The sequence below is a fragment of the Culex quinquefasciatus genome, chromosome 1 (genome assembly GCF_015732765.1).
Source record: "Culex quinquefasciatus strain JHB chromosome 1, VPISU_Cqui_1.0_pri_paternal, whole genome shotgun sequence".
Taxonomy (NCBI): Eukaryota; Metazoa; Arthropoda; class Insecta; order Diptera; family Culicidae; genus Culex; species Culex quinquefasciatus.
The window spans coordinates 118495387-118514287 of record NC_051861.1 but is presented as its reverse complement, the minus strand read 5'-3'; the positions used below and the strand labels follow the sequence as shown (position 1 = coordinate 118514287).

The following is an 18901-nucleotide window of genomic DNA, read 5'->3' as shown; positions in this document are numbered from 1 at the left end:
TGGACTTTATTTTAGCATTCCAGAACTTTAGAATGCAAGAATTTTAAAATTACAAATTTATTGAATTTCTTGATATTGTGCAAATTGTTAATATTCTCAAATTTTAAAATTCAAATCAAATCAAACTATTCGCTCTACAGCATTGCCTTGGCGTTCTCGATTGCGAGATTCCTATTCGAAACTAGGTGTCCGAAGGTTTGATTGTTGAGGCAATTGCAAACCTCTTTTTACACCTTAGCTTCCATCCACCCCGGGATTCGAACTGACGACCTTTGGATTGTTAGTCCAACTGCCTACCAGCGACTCCACCGAGACAGGACCCAGGGAGACGACTTCTACACCTGAACCTCTAGGTTAGACCGGGGCCAACATTTACTTCCCCGTCCGACGGAAGGCGTGATCAGACAAAGCTCGTCTCAAAATTTGCCACCAGGAACGTCGGGGATCGAACCCAGGCTGACTGGGTGAGAGGCAATCACGCTTACACGCAGAAAAATTCAGACTTATCACATTGATAAATAACATTATCAACATCAATAATTTATAGTTATTAATTTGATAACGCAAACTTATCGTTTTGATAAACTTTTATTGTCAAAACGACAATCATTATTGTTTTTTTGATAAATAAAATTGTCACTGAATTTCTGCTGTCATTCCAAACATAAATAAACAAATCAAAAAGTAAAGGAACAAACATGTGGATTCAGCGAGGAATATTCTAATCTAACTATTTTTAAGAAGTAAAACGTACGGTAAATCGGTTCGATGTGCTTAAGAAAATGCCGGAAAAGCCGCCGCCGCTACTAATTCTACAGCACCGAGTTCTTCGTAGAATCTGGCTTATACTGAACCTACGGGGACGACAACTACTCCCGCCCAGTCACGACGTTCTAGCAGGATTCTATCCGAGTTCTTACAGAGCTGGATATTCTTAGAGCATTCTAGCAGAAATGTTCCATCGTTCTAGCAGGATTCTGACAGAACCAGCTCTGCTAGAATATTTCGTGACTGGGCGCTGCGGAAAGTTCGGCAGCGACTCGAAGTCCTGGAAAATCTGACATCTTCCGCAACCTTAAAGCTGCAACAAAGTACACCCCAGGCCACATTGAACAAAGAGGCTGATCTTGGAATGGAATCAGAGGTTGATGGTGAAAAGTTTGTATTGAGTTGTTTTTAAACAAAGATTTTATCGTGTTTTCAGATTTTCACCTGAATCTGGGCTTCAACCTATCTTTGGACACTGTCAAAACGTTCCGGGCAACTTTAGCCTTGACAAATGCAAGCCAAAATGAAGCAAATGGTATCGGGAGAGTCGGTCCCTGTGGAGTTCCGGTTGGTCCACCACGGAGGTGGATCTTCAGCTTGGAGAGTCTGAAGTTGACCGAATACCAGAAAAACGAGGAAGCGCTTGAGGTTGCTGCTGAAGTCGAGTCCAAAGTGCAATCTTTTTCACTTGGTGCATACTCAGATTTGTGTAAATAAATAATAAACTAATTTTGGAAATTATAAATTTTATTTATTATTTATAAATTTTGGAATAAAAATAACGAAAGAATAGCCAGCAAAATGACGATAAATACAATTTTCATTCCGATAAACAAAATTATAGTTTTGATTAACAAAATTTATCAAAATGATCAACAATTTTATCAATTTGATAAGTTTTGCTTTTGACGTTTCTTCTAAGACGTTTATCAAATTGATAATACATTTTGTCAAATCGACAAAAAAGTTTTATCAAATTGATTATTGAATTTGATAAAATAAATTATTGGTTGCCAACCGATAATTTTATTTATCGAATTGATGGCAAAAACTTATCGAATTGATAATTCATTTTTCTGCGTGTATACCCCTATACCACGGTCCCGGCTTAAAATTCTCAAAGTCTTGAAGTTCTCAAAATGTAAAAAAAATCTGAAATTCTAAAATATTTGAATTCCGAACTTGAAAAAATCCCAAATACTAAAATTCTTTAATTTTTAAATACTGAAATGTGTTGAATTCTAGCATTATACAATTCTTGAATTCTCATAACTTGTAAACTATTCAAAAAATAATTCTAAATTTCATTCTTTCTAAAATTAAAAAACTCTGAGATTAAATTCTAGATATTCTTTAAAAAAGTTTTATATTTAAAAATCCTAAAATATTTTTTTTATTAAATCGTGAAATACTTATATTTTTTTAATTTGAAAATTTTAAAACTTTCAAAATTCTTCAAAATTCCAATAACTTTAAAAAATCAAATTATTCGCTCTAAAGCATTGCCTTGGCGTTCTCGCTTACGAGATTCCTACTCGAAACTAATGGTACGTTCGTTTGATGGCTAGTTCGGAACTGAGTGCCGCACTCAGAGCTGTCAAAGTGTTTCTTTGAAGAAACTCGCGCTAGTTCCGCACGAGTTTCGCCGCCATCTTGGAACTGAAACTCTAGTGCCGCACTCGATATTTTTTCAGTTTCATGCGAGTTCCACGCGCACTGACAAATGACGTTCGATTGAACCAAAACTGGCACCGACGAGTGCGGCACTCAGTGCCGCACCGGCTCTTCAAACGAACGTACCATAAGTGTCCGAAGGCTTGATTTTTGAAGCAATTGCAAACATCTTTTTACACCTAAGCTTCCATCCAATTTCGCAAAATTTAAAAATTCGAAAAAAAACTAAAAACTTTTAAAAAATTCAAAATTTTATAAATTTAAAAATAATAAAAAAAAACTCTAAAAAATCTTAAATTGAAAATTGTAAAATTTTAGAAAATTAAAAAAAAACTTTTAATTACTTTAAGAGCTATTAGCTGAAGGTTTCTAAGTATTTCACAATGTTAAAATTTAGTCTATAAACATTCGGAGTTTAAAAAATATTACGAACTGAATGAAATGATTTAAATTATAAATGAATTTCAGAATTTTATTTTTTAGTAAAATTAAAATTTTAATTAAAAACTAGATCTTTAGAATTTATAGGTTTTTAAAAAAATAGAATTTCAGAATTTTAGAATCATAGAATTTTAAAAAATTTAGAATTCTAGAACTGTAGAATTTAAGAATTAATAAATTGAAGAATATTCAAATTTAAAAAATAATTATTATTAGTTTTATTAAAGACACTTTACCATTGCAATGGCATTTAATTTTATTTTTTTTGACTTTGTTTTAATGTTTTGATTTTTTGAATATTAGAACTTTAGAATGTTTTGATTTTTGTTTTTAAGAATGATTTGATCATCAAGCTTATGACCTTCAGAATGATATTTTTAAAACTCCTAATATTAAATACAGTCATCCCACATATTCGGAACACCCACAAATTCGGAACACTTTTGTGGTAATTTGTCAATAGAATGCAAAATGCAACTTTTCTGCCGACCCTGCTATTTTTAAGGCCTTTATTTGGACATTCTCTTGCTATTTCACCAGTAAAAGTAATACTTTTCAAACAAAAACTGCATTTCAAGACTATTTTATCCAGAGCAGTAAAATACTGCCTCCAAATTGCCCGTTCCATGATTGTGGGATGTTATTGTGTCTCCCACAATTGTGGAACACCTGAATTTAACTGATATTTTCACAAAAAAGTTATCAGACCATTCATAAAACATCACTAACCATGAGTTCTATTGGTTTCAGAGTGCAAAGTCATTATTTTGTAAAAAATATGTACACCGGGAGAGAAAAAAAAGTTTGTTTACATCGTAAGAAAAAAGTGTTCCGAATTTGTGGATTTCAATGGTCAATGTTTTTCTTCGAAAACTTGATATAAATCGTAAAAATGTACAGCTGGTCTATACATCAATCGAAAGATCGCAAGAAAAGCTTTCACATGAAGGTAAAAGCAAATCATTATGTTCAATTATCGATTTTATATGATTTATTGAACATTGGCCGATCTGTAAACTGTTCCGAATATGAGGGATGAGTGTAGACACAATTTCTAAAAGGATTCTAAAACGAAGGGAGAGTCTCGTGACGCGGGTTCGATTCCCGCCTTATCCTCCTGGCCTTCTATCGGATGGGGAAGTAAAATGTCGGTCCATTTGCGTAAAAGAGGTTTTGGGTGACTCACCACCCATAACCTTAGGACGCCTAGAAATGAGCAGAAACTTGCAACAGAGACCACAAAAGACCCGGGGTCGTTTATGTGGATTGCTTTGCTATTTTTAAAAATCAAAAATTTAAACATTGTATTACACTCAACCCCCGGTAGTTGGTAACTTTTTCGTTAGACACTCTTTAAATTCACACCGAAAAATAGGCATATTTGAACCAACAAAACGTTTTGTTGATTTGAAAATCAAGATTTTTGTTGAATCAACGCTAAACGTCAAAACAACAAAAGATTTTTGTGGAATTGAAAAAATCAAGGTTTGTTTCAACGCAAAATCGGCGTTAATTATATTCAACAAAAATTTTGTTGAATCAAACCTCGTACAGGCTGATTCTACAAAATATTTTTCTGCGTAAACTAAAAAGTGACGAACTGTCACTTTTTACACGGCACTCACGCACACTATCAAAACAAACGATTGGTGGTGTGTGTGAACTCCGTGTAAAAGGGGTGTCAAACTAAAACGTAACCCCGTTTGTTTGACAACAGTTGGTGTCAAACCATCGGGGTTTGAATGTAAACCAAATTTCCAGTTTTTGCTTTTTGGGTGTTTTTGAAACCGCCTAGCTTAAGTCGCTTGAGTCAGGCTCAGGGGTATTAAAAAACACTTAAAAAGCAAAAACTAAAAAATTTATTGGTTTATTGGACGCTTTCAAAAAAAAAATCAGAGCTGAAAAAATAGTTTGAAAAAGTGGGAAAATAAACTCAGCAAAGTGTGATTTTCAGTTACAGTGTTTATGGTTTATGGTTTATATGGATGGCCCTACACGGAAATCCAGTTTTACTCTTTTCGAGATTCGTTACCTCCTGTGGCTGCGTACGTTTAGATACATAAAAGTGCTCACTTTATGCTGCTGCAACCAAAACAAACGAGCGCGCGCAAGGTGCTCTCCTTATGTTGGTGCACCATATGTTTCCAAGTCAACGGTTTTAGTTTGGGGGTGAATGTTTGATCAGCAGATTTTTTGGCAAAACTAAAATCCCAGCCAAATGGTAAGTAAAACAAAATTTCTGTAGAAATCACTTTCCTAAACCCCATCACGCCGTAGTTCCCCGCCCCGGAGAAGCGACGCCAGCTGCGGCAAACGGCGCTCTGCCGCGAAGTGCAGAGCGCCCGCAAGCAGGACTGCTTCCAGCGGGACCTAAGCCAAATCCAGCGGAACGGCCAGCTGAGCCAGCAAAAGCGCCAACACACGGCCGTCGTCCTCGAGTGCGATCTGCAGGCCAAAAAGCGCCAGGAGGAAGCCCTCGAAGAGGAACGCCAACAGCAGCTGGAGGAAGAGCGCGAACTTGCCCTGCAACTGCACGAGGCCAACCGGCGCCGAATCAACGAGGAAAAGCTGCGCCAACAGCTGCGCGACTCGAACCAGGAACTGCGCGAGCTCGAGTCCAAACTGCGGGCCGCGTACGTCGCCAAAGAAATCGCCGCCCAAAAGGCGGAACTCGAAGCGCGACGGCTCGAGGAGCAACTCGTCGCCCAACGCGAGCAGGAAGAACTCGAGAAACTGAGGTTGAAAAATCTAGAATTCATCAAACAATGCCAGGAGGAGGACTGGAAGCAAAAGCTCGAACTGCGCGACACGCTGCACGCCCAGATGAGGGCCCTGCAGCAGCAGAAGCAGGTCATGTACGAAGAGTTCCTGCGGGAGAAGACCTTCCTGGACGAAATATGCCGCAAGTTGCAGGAAGAGCGCTTCGAGGAGATCCAGAGGAAGTTGGAGCTGCAGCAGCGGACCCGCCGCGAGATGGAGTACTTCCGGGAGGCGAAGGAGATTTGGCAGGAGCGGCAGCGGTTGGCCGTGGCCGAGGAGAACGAGCGCATCCGGCGGTACCTGGAGGCGAGGGACGCCGAGCAGGAGGTGCAGCACCGGCGCAAGCTGGCGAGTGCCAAGTCCCGGGAGCGGTTGAACGAGAAGATGGTGGCGGAACTGCAGGCGGAGTTTGTGAGTATTTTGGGACTTGTTTTTTGTTTCTTACAACGCATTTCTTTGTTGTCTGTCCTTGTTCGACTTGACATCCTTGTTTTTCTTGGCAACCTAGCTCGGATGGCATGTCGACTGATTGTCAAAAAAATATTCCGTAATAGCAGTTTTTCAATTTTTAGATAATACCAGTAGGTAAATTAGATGTAAATTGTTTTCATTGATAAATCTCAAATTAAAAAAAAACTTTTTAAAAGACATGAAAAAATCTATGAATTCTAAAAGTTTTTTTTTATATTTTAAATTTAATTAAAGAAAACGATTATGAAAAATCATAATTATTAAAGAAAATTCTGAAAAAAACAGAATTATACACCTATCTTAAATTAAAAAAAAAAAAAAGAAACATAATAAATACACCAAAATTCTGACAATTCTAAAAATTCAAAATGTTTTGAAAAAAATAAAATTCAGGAAAATCAGATCAGATCAGAAAAGTTCAAGATAATTCAAAAAATCTAGGAACTTGAGAAGTTCTGTAAAACTTGAACTAATAAAAATACTGAAAATTTGAAATGTTATGATATTTTTTTCCAGCAAAAAAAATCTTAAATTTTAGAAAAATGCAAACAGAGCAAAACAGTTAAGCTACTTTTTAACTTGGCATTGTAGCTGGTACGTCGACGGGCTCACTTTTTCCTATTTTCTATGGGTTTGTTAAAAAATGGACTATTGCGGAATGCATTGCTGTTTAATTTTAGATTTAAAAAATCCTTGCGAATTGAGAATTAACTTATTCACAATTACATAAATCTTAAAAATCTGTAATAAGAAAAGATTTTTTTTAATTATAGATGGTAAAAAAATGATTTAACCCCCTGCTGCCCAATTTTTTTTCGTAAATTGTTATTTTTAGGAGGTCATTTTAAACAACTTTTGTTCTACGAAAAACTTTGCTTCTCTTGTTTTATGTTTTATGTTTTTGTTGTTTCATTTTTAGTATTTTAATCTGCATTTATCTTGCTTAGTTTATGTTTGTTTTTGGTAGTATTTGGCCTACTCTACCACCTCCTATCATTACATTTTGCCTATCTAATTTTTTCATGATTTTACAGTAACTTTTTCAATTTTTTGCATGTTTTTTCACATTTTCTGCTATAAAATGACACCATTATCATTCAAATAGTAAATAAATGCGTAGAGGCATAGTCTGGGACACTAGAAAAATTACCGCATTCTTCTTTTTACTTAAAATATAAGAAATGTTAGTAAAAAACACTGCTAAAGTTGACCTCTAAAAAATGACATTTTTAAAAACATTGGCAAAGTCACATAAAACAAGTCAAACTTCCAACCCAGAAATTTTCTAAAATTTTAAGAGTTCTTCTTTCCCATGCTTTTAAAGATCAAAAATTGGTTGAAAAATGGATTTTGGCGATTTTTTAAATCGAAGACCGTCTAAAGGCGGGGTTGGGTTGTAGAGGGTTAAAATATTTAAATTGGTCGAAAAATTCTTATTTGAAAAAATATTACAGAACAAAAAATATTTTAAGTATCTGAATTGAAATTTAAAAAAAAACGGCTCAACTTACACTCTAAAAGCTGTAAATAAAGAAAAATTTGCTTGGGACCATCCATAAACCACGTGGACATTTTTTTGGGAATCGATTACCCATCCCCCCCCCTTAAGTGTCCACGTGGTTTATGGATGGTCCCCTTAGAAGATTCCAAAAATTCCATTCAATTTTTTGAAAAATTATCTCAATATATTAATTACACTAAAACTTCCGACTGTTTAAAAAAATTAATATTAACTTAAAAATAAAATTCTGAAAGAACTCAAAAATCCGACGTTCTAAAAAACTTAGATTTCCAATAATTCAATGTTTTTTTTTAAATCATAAAATTTAAATAACAATAGAATTTTAAATGTTTTGTGTTTTTAAGAAAAAAAAGAATAAACAAATTCCATGAAATCAAAAAATCATGGAAAATAGAAAGGAATTCAAAAAAAAATTAAAATTTCATAAATTTTTGTTTGTTTTTTAAATCGAAATGTTGAAGTTTTTTTGAGAGTTTTGTTTTTTGCCTTTCTTACTAAAGAAAGGTATAGGGTTTGCTTTTGGCTCAGACGCCAAATCAAGCTTCGTTCCCAAATCATTTCTCGAGAAATATTCATTCGAAAAATCTGCAAAAAATCATGGACGATCGATTTTCGTCGCTTCGTCGACAAGTTGTCAAGTTGAGCTTCACATGCAGACGCGAGTAATGCTGGCGCGTGATGCTGGCGCGTTTAGAGTTTTGATACTAGATAACCCCCTTTTTGTACAAGTTGCCCTATCGATTGCTCGTTTACACACATCGCCTATCATGATTATCTATGCTAACCTTCAGCTATCCGTTCTGGAGCCCCATGCTCATTATTTTGCCTTTCTTTTTTTGTTTTGCTCATTCTCTGATAGATCTCTGAGTGAACGAATTTCTGGTTAGCGTCCAAGCTTCCCATGCGCCAGGGACAACGCACATCGCGGGTTTGGTTTTCTAGCTTCGGTACGAGCCTTTTTGTGTGTTAGTATTTTAGTTCATCGTATCGGCTCGTCGGCAATGAACCCAGCGTGCGTTTGTCGTAGTGAAGTCTCACCGAGCGCTCAGTCGCAGTATGCTTCCCAATCCCAAAAACGCCTAAATGCATACTACATAATTTTCTGGCTTGCTTATTTAAAGCTCACAATTTTGCCTAACGCCTAAATGTCAGTTTTGTGAATTCCAGTAGGCGTTTCAAAGCTTTCAAGAACATGTGTGCGGCTTTACCGTTACATCGTTTACAACACGGCAAATTCTCGGGTGTGGAAACACTTTCTGCCAGTCATTTTGTGACCACTTTAACGCTCTGGTGCAAGAAGGAATTATTTTGTTTTCTCGTTAATTCTTGATATTTTGAAAAGTGCAAAAATCACTCAGAGAATACGAACAATTTAGCGATAGGCAGAAAACATTACGAACATCGCAAATAGTGAGCTAATTCTCTGCCTCACAAATAATTTGCTCTGATTTAAAAAAAATCGAAAATGCTTGTGTGCGAGCACAGCTTACACCCGGCCATGGCAAATGAGGCAAAAACCAGCGCTTTTCAGTTTTATGAAAATATCATGTTGAGTTTTGAATTGATTAATGAATGGACCATTCTTTATTTTGCTATTTCTTTGAAAAAAAAAATCAACTGCCGTTATCTTCCTTTTGTAAGAAAGGCTCTATCTCACCCCAGGTGGGATTAAATCGGGTCTTTTTAATAATGCAAAAATTTAAAATTCAAATTAAATCGCTTTATTCTGAAGCAATTGAACAGCTTAAAAAAATCTCAAAAGCTTAAAAAATCAGAAAAATATGTTTAAACGATCGATGTTTTTATAGCATAAAAGAATTTTGACCAAAAAGTTATTGCGCTTTATTGAACCCTCCACACTAGAATTTCCGCACCCTCTCCAGGAACGTCCTCGAGAAGGCATAAATGTGGCCCCGATCGGGCAGGGCCTGCCCGAAGCACTCCAACAGTTCCGGCGATCGCCGCACCGATTCCCGATAGTCCTCGAACGAAATCGCCCCGTCCCGGTCCAGGTCCATCTTGTGCAGCATAATGTCCACCATGTCCTTGACCGCTTCCTCCACCTCTTCGTCCACGTGCTTGATGAAGGCACTCCGCAGCAGCAGCATCATGTGGTCCCGCCGGATCATCCCCTCCGCCTGGATGTCGTACACGTCGAAGCAGTACCGCATCTTCTCCTCGAAGCTTCCGCGCAAAAACAGCGACATCGTCTTGGCCCACGTTTCCATCGTGACGTACGAGGAGGCGCCCTTGTCCAGCGCCGTCATGACCCGCCGCAGCATCGCGTTGTCCGTCATGCCGAACACGGTGTCGAACACCGTGGTGAACTGGTGCCGGGTGATGCCCTTCCGGGCGGAGAATCGCGCCCCGCCATTGTCGTCGTCCTCTTTGAGCAGCTTGTAGTAGATGAGCAGGACCACCTCGAGCTCGCGCGTTGTAAAGTGGGTTTGGCGCACCAGCTGCCGGATCGTGCCGCTGATCTTGTTCAGGAAGCGAATTTCCTCGCCGGAATCGAGGGTTGAGTCGAGGGACATGATTCTTTTTTTGTGGGGTTTTTGACGTTTTCTCTCTACCTGGGACAGCTAGACAATGTTGATTGAGCCAGGCCTACTGCGCTTGTCATTAACCGAAATTATGATTCTTTTCAGGACGAGGCCCGCAAGCGAGAGAACCTGCTCCAGGATCTGTACGCGGCCGAGCTGGACGAGCGGCAGGAGCAGCGGCTGCAGCGTGACCTGGAACAGCAGCTGCGCAAACGCATCGAGGCCCGGCTCGGCATCGAGCGCCAGCTGGTGGAAATCGAGTGCCGCCGGAAGCAGCAGGAAGACGAAGATCGCCGCTTCAAGGAGGACCAGCTGAAGCTGTGGGCCGAGCGCGACCGGCTCGACCAGATGGGCAACGAGAAGCGCCGGCTCAAGTTGATGGAGCACCGGCGGGCGATCCAGGAACTGCTCGAAGAGCGACGCCAGCGTCGAGCGGACGAGGTCAAGGAGCTGATGCAGATGCAGAGCATGTTCGAGCAGGAGGAGAAGCGGCGCGAGGAGATTATCGAGGAGGAGCGCATTAAGCTGTTGAAGGAGCACGTGACGGCCCTGTTGGGATTCCTGCCGCCGGGGGTGCTCAGGGAGAGTGACCGGGAGCATCTGCCGTTGCCGAAGGACAAGTGAAGGTAGGTTGGGGGTAATTTATTTGGTAATAAACTTATTGACTGATTTTATGATGATGGTTTCTACTTCTAGAGAAATTCCGGCAACTACTTCTACTTATTTTTGAGGTTAGAATTTTGACAGGTCGCTCAAACTGTTGACATATTTGCTTCATTGTCTTTTGCAAGCAGTAACATAACCCAACTTTTCGGCACCCCCAGCAAACGTCAAACCATGCAAAATTGCTGCCGGTTCATTTCCGGAAGAGATCCGGAAACAAGATCCAGCAGAAATTTGTACTGATTTGACGTTTGCTGAAAGTTTGGTTATGTTACTGCGCTTGCAACAAAACAATGGTTCTTTGGAGATTTTGGTGAGCATCTCTCTGTATTTCTAAATTTGTCGTAATAATTGATCGTAATTTGTCGACGGTAAGTCGTAATTTTACTATCGAGAAATCCTGAGAAATCTCGAGTCGAGAAATGATGATCGTAATATTACGATCGAATGCAATAATCACAAAAATTAAATAAAAATATAACAACAACTTATCTAACGTCTTAACACAATTAACGACATTCCCTTGTATCGAATTATGTCTCATGCTTGCCGTTATCGGACAGGTGTTCAATTCTACCGAACGCTCAACCAAGGTTCGAGTGATTCACAATTCATTCAGCAGCAGAGTGGTTCACCTCGCGCCATTTCCCACGGTGTTTATCAGCAGCTTAGCGAGATCGCCGTTATCACCTAATAATGGATTCGTCACGATAGCCCACCGAAAAGAACCGTTAAATGGTTTGATTAGTCCGGAAGGTTACCTCAGACCTAAGTTAACCTTCACCGCGGCAAAATATGTCTCCTCTAGTTTTGCTAACGCTTCTTCCGCTCGTCCTGGCGCAACAACGCCAAGATCTCTGTACAGCTCAGCTGGAGGAGATAGTCGCCGCGTCAAGCGCTGGAGAACCATGGGCACTTGCAGTTCTGGACAGTTGGGGCCGTTGGCCGTCGGGTCAGTTCTCCGGAAGCCAGTTCGACCTGGGAGCGTTCGATCAGTGCCGCCGGCAGTCGATCTTCAGCGATTCAGTGGGTAGGATCGACGGACGGTACTGCCTGGTGGTCGTTCCGAGGAACTCTTCCGAAAACTTCGTGGACGTAAGAGGGTAGCGGGGTCAAGGTTGGGCTTCCAAGAAACTTTGTGATAATCTTATTTTTTGTAGAATTGGCGGCGTTGCCGTGGGCATGTGCTTTCCGAAGGTGTGCAGTGAGGAACAGCTGAGCGAACCCGTGTTGGCGATCGTCAATTCAAGCTTCAATATCGCGGCGGATTACGTGGGCATCAAGTGCGAGCAAGAACCGGATCGACCGGGAGCTGCCAGAACAACTGCAATGTAAGGGTGTTTAGGTTTTTGGGGATCCAACAAGTGCTAACGTTCGAGTGTTGCTTCCAGAACGGTATTCGCTATGATCGGTACGCTGGTGATCTTCAGCATAGTCTACGACTTTGTCACAAGGTACTTCGCACAGAAACGTGAAGTGCTGTGGACTACTTTCTCCTTGCGGAGAAACTGGCTTCAGCTGACCAGGGTACGCCCATCAACAGGAAGCTCGGAAAGTATCGAATGCATCCACGGCATCCGAGTGCTGGCCATCAGTTGGATCATGCTGTGGCACAGCTATTCGTTGACCTTCCTTGCACCGCTGATCAATCCGTACACCTTGTCTGACGTGAGTGTTTCTTGTAGAACTCCTTTCTTGATACAACTTAAAAGTATTCTTATTTCAGTGGAGATCATCGTTCCACAGCGCAATGATCACAATTGGACCCATCTCCGTGGACACGTTCTTCATGCTCAGCGGACTGCTAACATGCTGGAGTCTGCTGAAAGAACTAGACCGCAACGGTAAGCTGAACGTTCCGCTGCTTTATCTGCACCGCTACTTGCGGTTGACTCCGGTGTTCGCCGCACTCATCCTGTTCACCGTTGGATTCTACCAGCGCATTGGCGATGGACCACTCTGGTCCGAGACGTACCAATTAACTTCCGGCAACTGCAAGCAATACTGGTGGTCTGCTCTCCTCTACGTTCAAAACTACGTCAACCCGCATCAGGTCTGCCTCGGTCATTCGTGGTATCTCTCCGTTGACATGCAACTGTTCCTGCTCTCACCGCTGATCGTCTACCCGCTGTGGCGCTGGGGTCCACGAGTCCTGATCGCTGTCGGCGTCCTAATCCTGGCGTCCATGGGATGTCTGCTGAGCGTCTACCTGATCAACGATCTGCGCGCTAGCGTACTGGACGCAGGATTGCTCCAGGAACGTATAGCCTACCTTCCAACTCACACCCGGATGGGAGCGTGGTTCGTCGGACTGATCCTGGGTTACGTCCTTCATCGGATCAAACGACGAACCATTACGATACCCACAATCTACGCGATCCTCGGCTGGTTGACCTCCCTCGGAATCTTGATCGCCTGTATCGTCTGCGCCTACGAAACGAACCAGCCGCACCCCCATCCGAGCGCCACCTTGCTGGACACCTTGTACGGAACGACCCGTCATGTCCTATGGGCTTGCAGCGTGGCCTGGATCATCTTCGCGTGCACAACCGGGTACGGCGGCCCGATTAACACCCTGCTATCCGCGACCTTCTGGCAACCGTTCGTAAAGCTGTCGTACTGTCTGTACCTGCTGCATCTACCGCTGCAGATCTTCCTGACCGGTCGGCAGCGTACCGTGCGGCACTTTAGCGACCTGGAAGCGATTCACTCCTTTTGGGGTGAAGTAGCGTTGGCGGTGCTGCTCTCGGTTGGATGGACACTGCTGTTTGAGCTGCCGTTTCTGAATCTGGACGAATGGCTGCGGAAACTGGTGCGTGCGAAGCCTCCTAACGAGACCAACGAGAGCCTGAACGTAGTAGGCGAAGAACGACGGTGACTTTGAATAAACCTTGGATGTAAACAGTCTATCCCGCATTTCCTCAAGGTGTTTAGTTTACTTTCATGACCTGGTGGAACCAGACGGAAAAGGTTCCGGTAACAAGAACTGGTTTGACGCAAACTCTTGCGAAAACAATCGTCAAGTTGACCCAGATGTCAGTCGAGTATCGACCATCGGTTGCTGCGATCCCTGTCTGACATCGAAGTAGAAAAGTAAACAGGGGCAAATGTGACAGACGCAACATTCTGCGATTTGCCATTGTCTTTTGCAAGCAGAACATAACCAAACTTTTCGCCACCTTCAGCAAACTTTAAATCAATACAAATTGCTTCCGGAGGTTTTTCCGGATCTCTCCCGGAAAGATCCGACAGCAATTTTGTATGGTTTTACACCGTGACGGCATTTGACAACTGAACAACTAACCGGTTTCTTCTTTGTGTTCGGACTCTGTAAAGATCCGCTCGATCCGCCCGTTCCGTTAACGTTCACGTTTTGTACTGAACTGTCACTTGCCCTCAAGATCCTTCTATCAAGGAAAGCCAAATATTGAAAATTACAGAGAGATGCTCACCAAAATCTCAAAAGAACCATTGTTTTGTTGCAAGCAGTAACATAACCAAACTTTCAGCAAACGTCAAATCAGTACAAATTTCTGCTGGATCTTGTTTCCGGATCTCTTCCGGAAATGATTTGCGGGGAAGGAAAAATTAAAACAAATTTCTTCTTACATCAGCCAACTAACCTCCAAACTGAGTTGATGTGTGTGTGTGTGTGTGTGTGTGTGTATGTGTGTGTGTGGTCCAATCCAATACCCGCTGGCCGGCAGCGAAATTATGGGAAAGTATAATTTGTATCAGACTTGGTTTATGCTGATACAGCTTATCTCAGTCCCGGGTATTAGGTAGTGACAGCCCTCGCGCTGCTTCCAATGACCCATTTCAGAATGGCAGAGATCCTAGCGGCCCAATTCCGAGGTCATTGGGCATTGTCTGGCCCCGCCTAAACATAGAACAAGAACCAGACGGATCCTCAAACTATCTTTAACCCTCTACTGCCCAAATTTTTTTTTCGAAGATTTTTATTTTTCCCGTGTTCAGGAGGTCATTTTGAGCAACTTTTGTTCTACGAAAAACTTCATTTCTCTTGTTTTATGTTTTTCTTGTTTTATTTTTAGTATTTTAATTTTCATTTATCTTGTTTAGTTTATGTTTGTTTTTGGTAGTATTTGGCCTATTCTAACACCTCCTATCATTACATTTTGCCTATCTAATTTTTTCATGTTTTTACAGTCACTTTTTCAATTTTTTACTTGTTTTTCACTTTTTCTGCTATAGAATGACACCATTATCATTTATATTGTAAACAAATGCGTAGAGGCATAGTCTGGGACACTACAAAAATTACTGCATACTTATTTTTACTTAAAATATAGGAAATAATAGTAAAAAACACAGCCAAAGTTGACCCCTAAAAAAATTACATTTTTAAAAACAATGGCAAAGTCACATAAAACAAGTAAAACTTCCAACCCTAAAATTTTCTAAAATTTCAAGAGTTCTTCTTTCCAATGCATTTTAAAGATTAAAAATTGGTTGAAAAATTGATTTTTGGCGATTTTTCAGATCGAAGCCCGTCTAAAGGCGGGGTTAGGTTGTAGAGGGTTAAACTTCCAATCCCATCAGGCAAAACAGGGATCAGCGCGTATATAATGATAAATAAGTGGCATTTGGGTAAAAACACTTTTTCTTCCTATTTTCCCGCGCGAAACAACGACGTAGGCCGAACACGATCGAAGCAGGCCTTGCCTCGCAAAGAGCAACGGCGAGACTGGCCAGCTTCTTTCAAAATCACTTTTTTCTTCTTTTTCTCACGATCGAAGCAGGCCTTGCCTCGCTAAGAGCAACGGCGAGACTCCACCTCCAAACTGAGTTGATGTAGAACCAAATTTCATACTCCGAAGCTGTCAGTTTACTCCGCTAGCGATGCCTGAAATTATTTACGATCGAGAAATTACGATCGAATGCAATACTCACCACGAGTGTATAAAATTGATTTCTAGTCTGGGTAAACACCCGGAAGCGTGTAATCAGACAGCGAGATAAACTTCAAAAACTGCAATATTTTGACAGCTGCGTTCGAGAGTTTAGAGCAGTTCACCACTGAACACAATCTGAACATCTCAAAATGCAAAATGTAAACTCTAGGAAAACATATCTGAGTGGATATATAAATAATAAGTACAGTCAAGCAGAACTTTAGATGAAGAGAGAAATGTGTATCACTTACTTGAAAATTGATTAAAACTTGAAAAATGGCTTGAAGAAACACAGACGAACTCATTAAATTCCTGAACGAAACATGCTGCAAGGGACAGGAAGAAATATCTGCAAATTTTAAAAGTTTCGTCGGACATTCTTACCAATAGAAACAAACAAAATTTGAAAGAAAATGCTTTTTATTCAAGTCATCCCCGCTCCTCGCTCGTCAACTCTTCGTTGTTTCTCGGTGCAGGCTTCTTTCGCACCACTTTGCGCAAACTTCCGTCCAAATTTGCAAACGGCACCTCAAAAAGCAGCGTCCACCCAACGGAAGCGAGCACCGTCAACGAAGCATCCCCACCGAACGCGTGAATCGCCTCCAGGTCACTAAAGTGCCGCACGGTGCGTTGCGTACCCGTCAACAACACCTGCACCGGGAGGTGCAGCAGGTACAGACAGTACGACAGCTTTCCGAAAGGTTGCCAGAAGGTTGCGGACAGAAGCGTGTTGACCGGCCCGCCGTACCCGGTTGTGCACGCGAAGATGATCCAGGCCACGCTGCAAGCCCACAGGACGTGACGGGCCGTTTCGTAAAGGGCGTCTACGAGGAAGCCGTTTTGGTGGGAGTTTGGATGGTTTGTTCCGTAGGCACCGACTAGGCAGGCGATCATGATTCCGAGGGAGGTCAACCAGCCGAGGGTCGCGTAGATTGTGGGGATTTGAATGGGTTTTCGTTTGATCCGGTGTAGGACGTAACCTAGGATCAGTCCGACGAACCACGCACCCATTCGGGTGTGGGTTGGGAGGTAGGCTAGACGTTCCCGAAGCAGGCTGGCCTCCGCTACACTAGCTCGTAGGTCGTTGACCAGGAAGACGCTCAGTAGGCATCCCATGGAAGCTAGGATTAGGATGCCGACAGCGATCAGGACTCGTGGACCCCAACGCCACAGCGGGTAGATGATCAGCGGAGAGAGCAGGAACAGTTGCATGTCAACGGAGAGATACCACGAGTGGCCGATGCAGAGCTGGTTCGGGTTGACGTAGTTTTGAACGTAGAGGAGAGCAGACCACCAGTATTGTTCGCAATTTCCCGTCGTGAACTGTTGCTGTACCGGCCAGAGTGGTCCGTCGCCAATGCGCTGGTAGAATCCCACGGTGAACAGGATGAGGGCGGCGAATACAGGGGTCAACCGCAGGTAGCGGTGCAGATAGAGCAGTGGGACGTTCAGCTTGCTGTTGCGATCGAGCTCCTTTAGAAGACCCCAGCAGGTCAGCAGTCCGCTGAGCACGAAGAACGTATCGACGGAGTTGGGGCCGGTGGTGATCAGTGCGCTGTGAAACGATGATCTTCACTGAAAAGAGGAGCGTTGGTAGCTGCAAGTGAAGGAGTTCCGCAAAAATGACTCACGTCAAACGTATCGAGTGGGTTGATGACCGGTGCCGACAGGATCATCATGTAGCTGTGTCCCAAGATGATCCACCCGATGGCCAGCACTCGAATGCCGTGAACGCACTCGATGAGTTCGGAGCTTCCGGTTGAGGGGCGCACCTGGATCAGCTGGTGCCAATTTCTTCGTAACGAGAACGTGGTCCACAGCTCGACCGGCTTCGGCTTGAAGTACTTGGACGCAAGGTCGTAGATTGTGCTGAAGACCGTCAACGTTGCGATCAGCGTGAACACCATGCTGGAAGGTTAGGTAATGAGTGTAAGATCGCGTTAGCGTCACCAACTTACATCGCAGTTCGTTTGGCAGCTCCCGGTCGGGGCAGATCACCCTCACACTGAACCTGCACGTGATCCGCTGCAATACCAAAGCTCGAGTTGACGATCTGCAGCGCGGGTTCGCGCAGCTGTCGCTCGCTGCACACCTTCGGAAAGCACATGCCTACGGCAACGCCGTCAATTCTACGGAATCAAACCAGTCAGAAGGTTAACCCACTTGGAAAGCGAACCCATTTACCCTTGCATGTCCACGAAGAAGCGCCCGGCGGTGGAGTTGAGCTGCCTCGGAACGACCACCAGGCAGTACCGTCCCTCGATCGGGCCCACGGCATCGCTGAAGATCGACTGCCGGCGGCACTGATCGTACGCGCCCAGGTCGTACTGGTTGCCGGAGAACTGGCCGGACGGCCAGCGGCCCCAGCTGTCCAGGACTGCAAGTGCCCATGGTTCTTCGGCGGTGAAAAGCTCGTTCAGTTGCGCTTTACAGAGGTCTTGGCGTTGCGCGGAGGCGAGCGGAAGAAGAAGCGTTAGCAAAACTAGAACAGCTATACGAGACATTGCCTATCGAATGGGTCTTATCGAACTGAGGATTGCCAATTCGGTCGGCTGTAATCGACTAATCGGTCATTTACTGATAAGGGTGATATCGCTAAGCTGAAGATGGAATGAAACATTGTTCTTTTGGTTTGAAGTTTATTTTATTTACTCTTAATGCCCTGATTGCCCAACTCTCCATGTTGACGATGTTTGTTGATGTGATGTGTGAGCCACTTTTTAACGTTGAACACACGCGGACAGTAGGGGCACTTTTGCGGAAGTTTGTACGGATGCGTTGCAGTGTGTTTCTTCAGATTCGCCGGAGTGTTGTAACAGGTTCCACACACAAAGCATTTATAGGTGCCATTGGACACGCTGTGTTTTTGGACGTGAGCTCTTAGCTGGGTTGATGTGGCCGTAACGAATGGACACATGTGGCACTTGAACGGTTCTGGACCGTGAGATCTGCGGTGAAAAAGTAAACTTTTAGTGCTATAGAACCCCTTTCCGCATTTTCCGCACTCATATTTCTTTCTCTCATCGCGTAAATGCCTTTTGTGCGCGTTCAGATCATTCTTGTTCGGTAAGTTTCGGTAGCAGATGTCGCACGCAAAGGGCCGTTGTTTGTCCGGTCCTGAGTGTTGCGTATAATGCATTTTC

General features: G+C 42.7%; 3 protein-coding genes across 3 annotated transcripts; 2 read left to right on the top strand and 1 right to left on the bottom strand.

The window, feature by feature from the left end:
* Positions 1 to 5005: 5005 nt before the first annotated feature.
* LOC6038441 (meiosis-specific nuclear structural protein 1) lies at positions 5006 to 10856 on the top strand. Its single transcript, XM_038249099.1, has 3 exons — positions 5006 to 5104; positions 5161 to 6054; positions 10285 to 10856. Exons 1-3 carry the CDS (start codon positions 5102 to 5104, stop codon positions 10801 to 10803), a joined length of 1416 nt encoding a protein of 471 aa, XP_038105027.1. The 5' UTR covers positions 5006 to 5101; the 3' UTR covers positions 10804 to 10856.
* On the bottom strand, positions 9483 to 10291 carry LOC6038440 (EF-hand calcium-binding domain-containing protein 1). Its single transcript, XM_038249101.1, has one exon. The coding sequence runs from the start codon at positions 10168 to 10170 to the stop codon at positions 9496 to 9498; it is 675 nt and encodes a 224-aa protein (XP_038105029.1). The 5' UTR covers positions 10171 to 10291; the 3' UTR covers positions 9483 to 9495.
* Positions 10857 to 10879: 23 nt separating the features above from the next.
* Positions 10880 to 13749, top strand: LOC6038438 (nose resistant to fluoxetine protein 6). The gene is made up of 5 exons (XM_038249096.1): positions 10880 to 11155; positions 11406 to 11945; positions 12003 to 12173; positions 12234 to 12510; positions 12569 to 13749. Exons 2-5 carry the CDS (start codon positions 11638 to 11640, stop codon positions 13718 to 13720), a joined length of 1908 nt encoding a protein of 635 aa, XP_038105024.1. The 5' UTR covers positions 10880 to 11155; positions 11406 to 11637; the 3' UTR covers positions 13721 to 13749.
* Positions 13750 to 18901: the final 5152 nt, after the last annotated feature.

Bases quoted from the DNA above. Each gene is read 5' to 3' on its own strand.
- LOC6038441 (XM_038249099.1), top strand. The intron at 6,055-10,284 runs GTGAGTATTTTG...GATTCTTTTCAG, and splicing joins CGGAACTGCAGGCGGAGTTT to GACGAGGCCCGCAAGCGAGA.
- LOC6038440 (XM_038249101.1), bottom strand. From the start codon at position 10,170: ATGTCCCTCGACTCAACCCTCGATTCCGGCGAGGAAATTCGCTTCCTG.
- LOC6038438 (XM_038249096.1), top strand. From the start codon at position 11,638: ATGTCTCCTCTAGTTTTGCTAACGCTTCTTCCGCTCGTCCTGGCGCAA. The intron at 11,946-12,002 runs GTAGCGGGGTCA...TATTTTTTGTAG, and splicing joins AACTTCGTGGACGTAAGAGG to AATTGGCGGCGTTGCCGTGG. The intron at 12,174-12,233 runs GTAAGGGTGTTT...TGTTGCTTCCAG, and splicing joins GCTGCCAGAACAACTGCAAT to AACGGTATTCGCTATGATCG.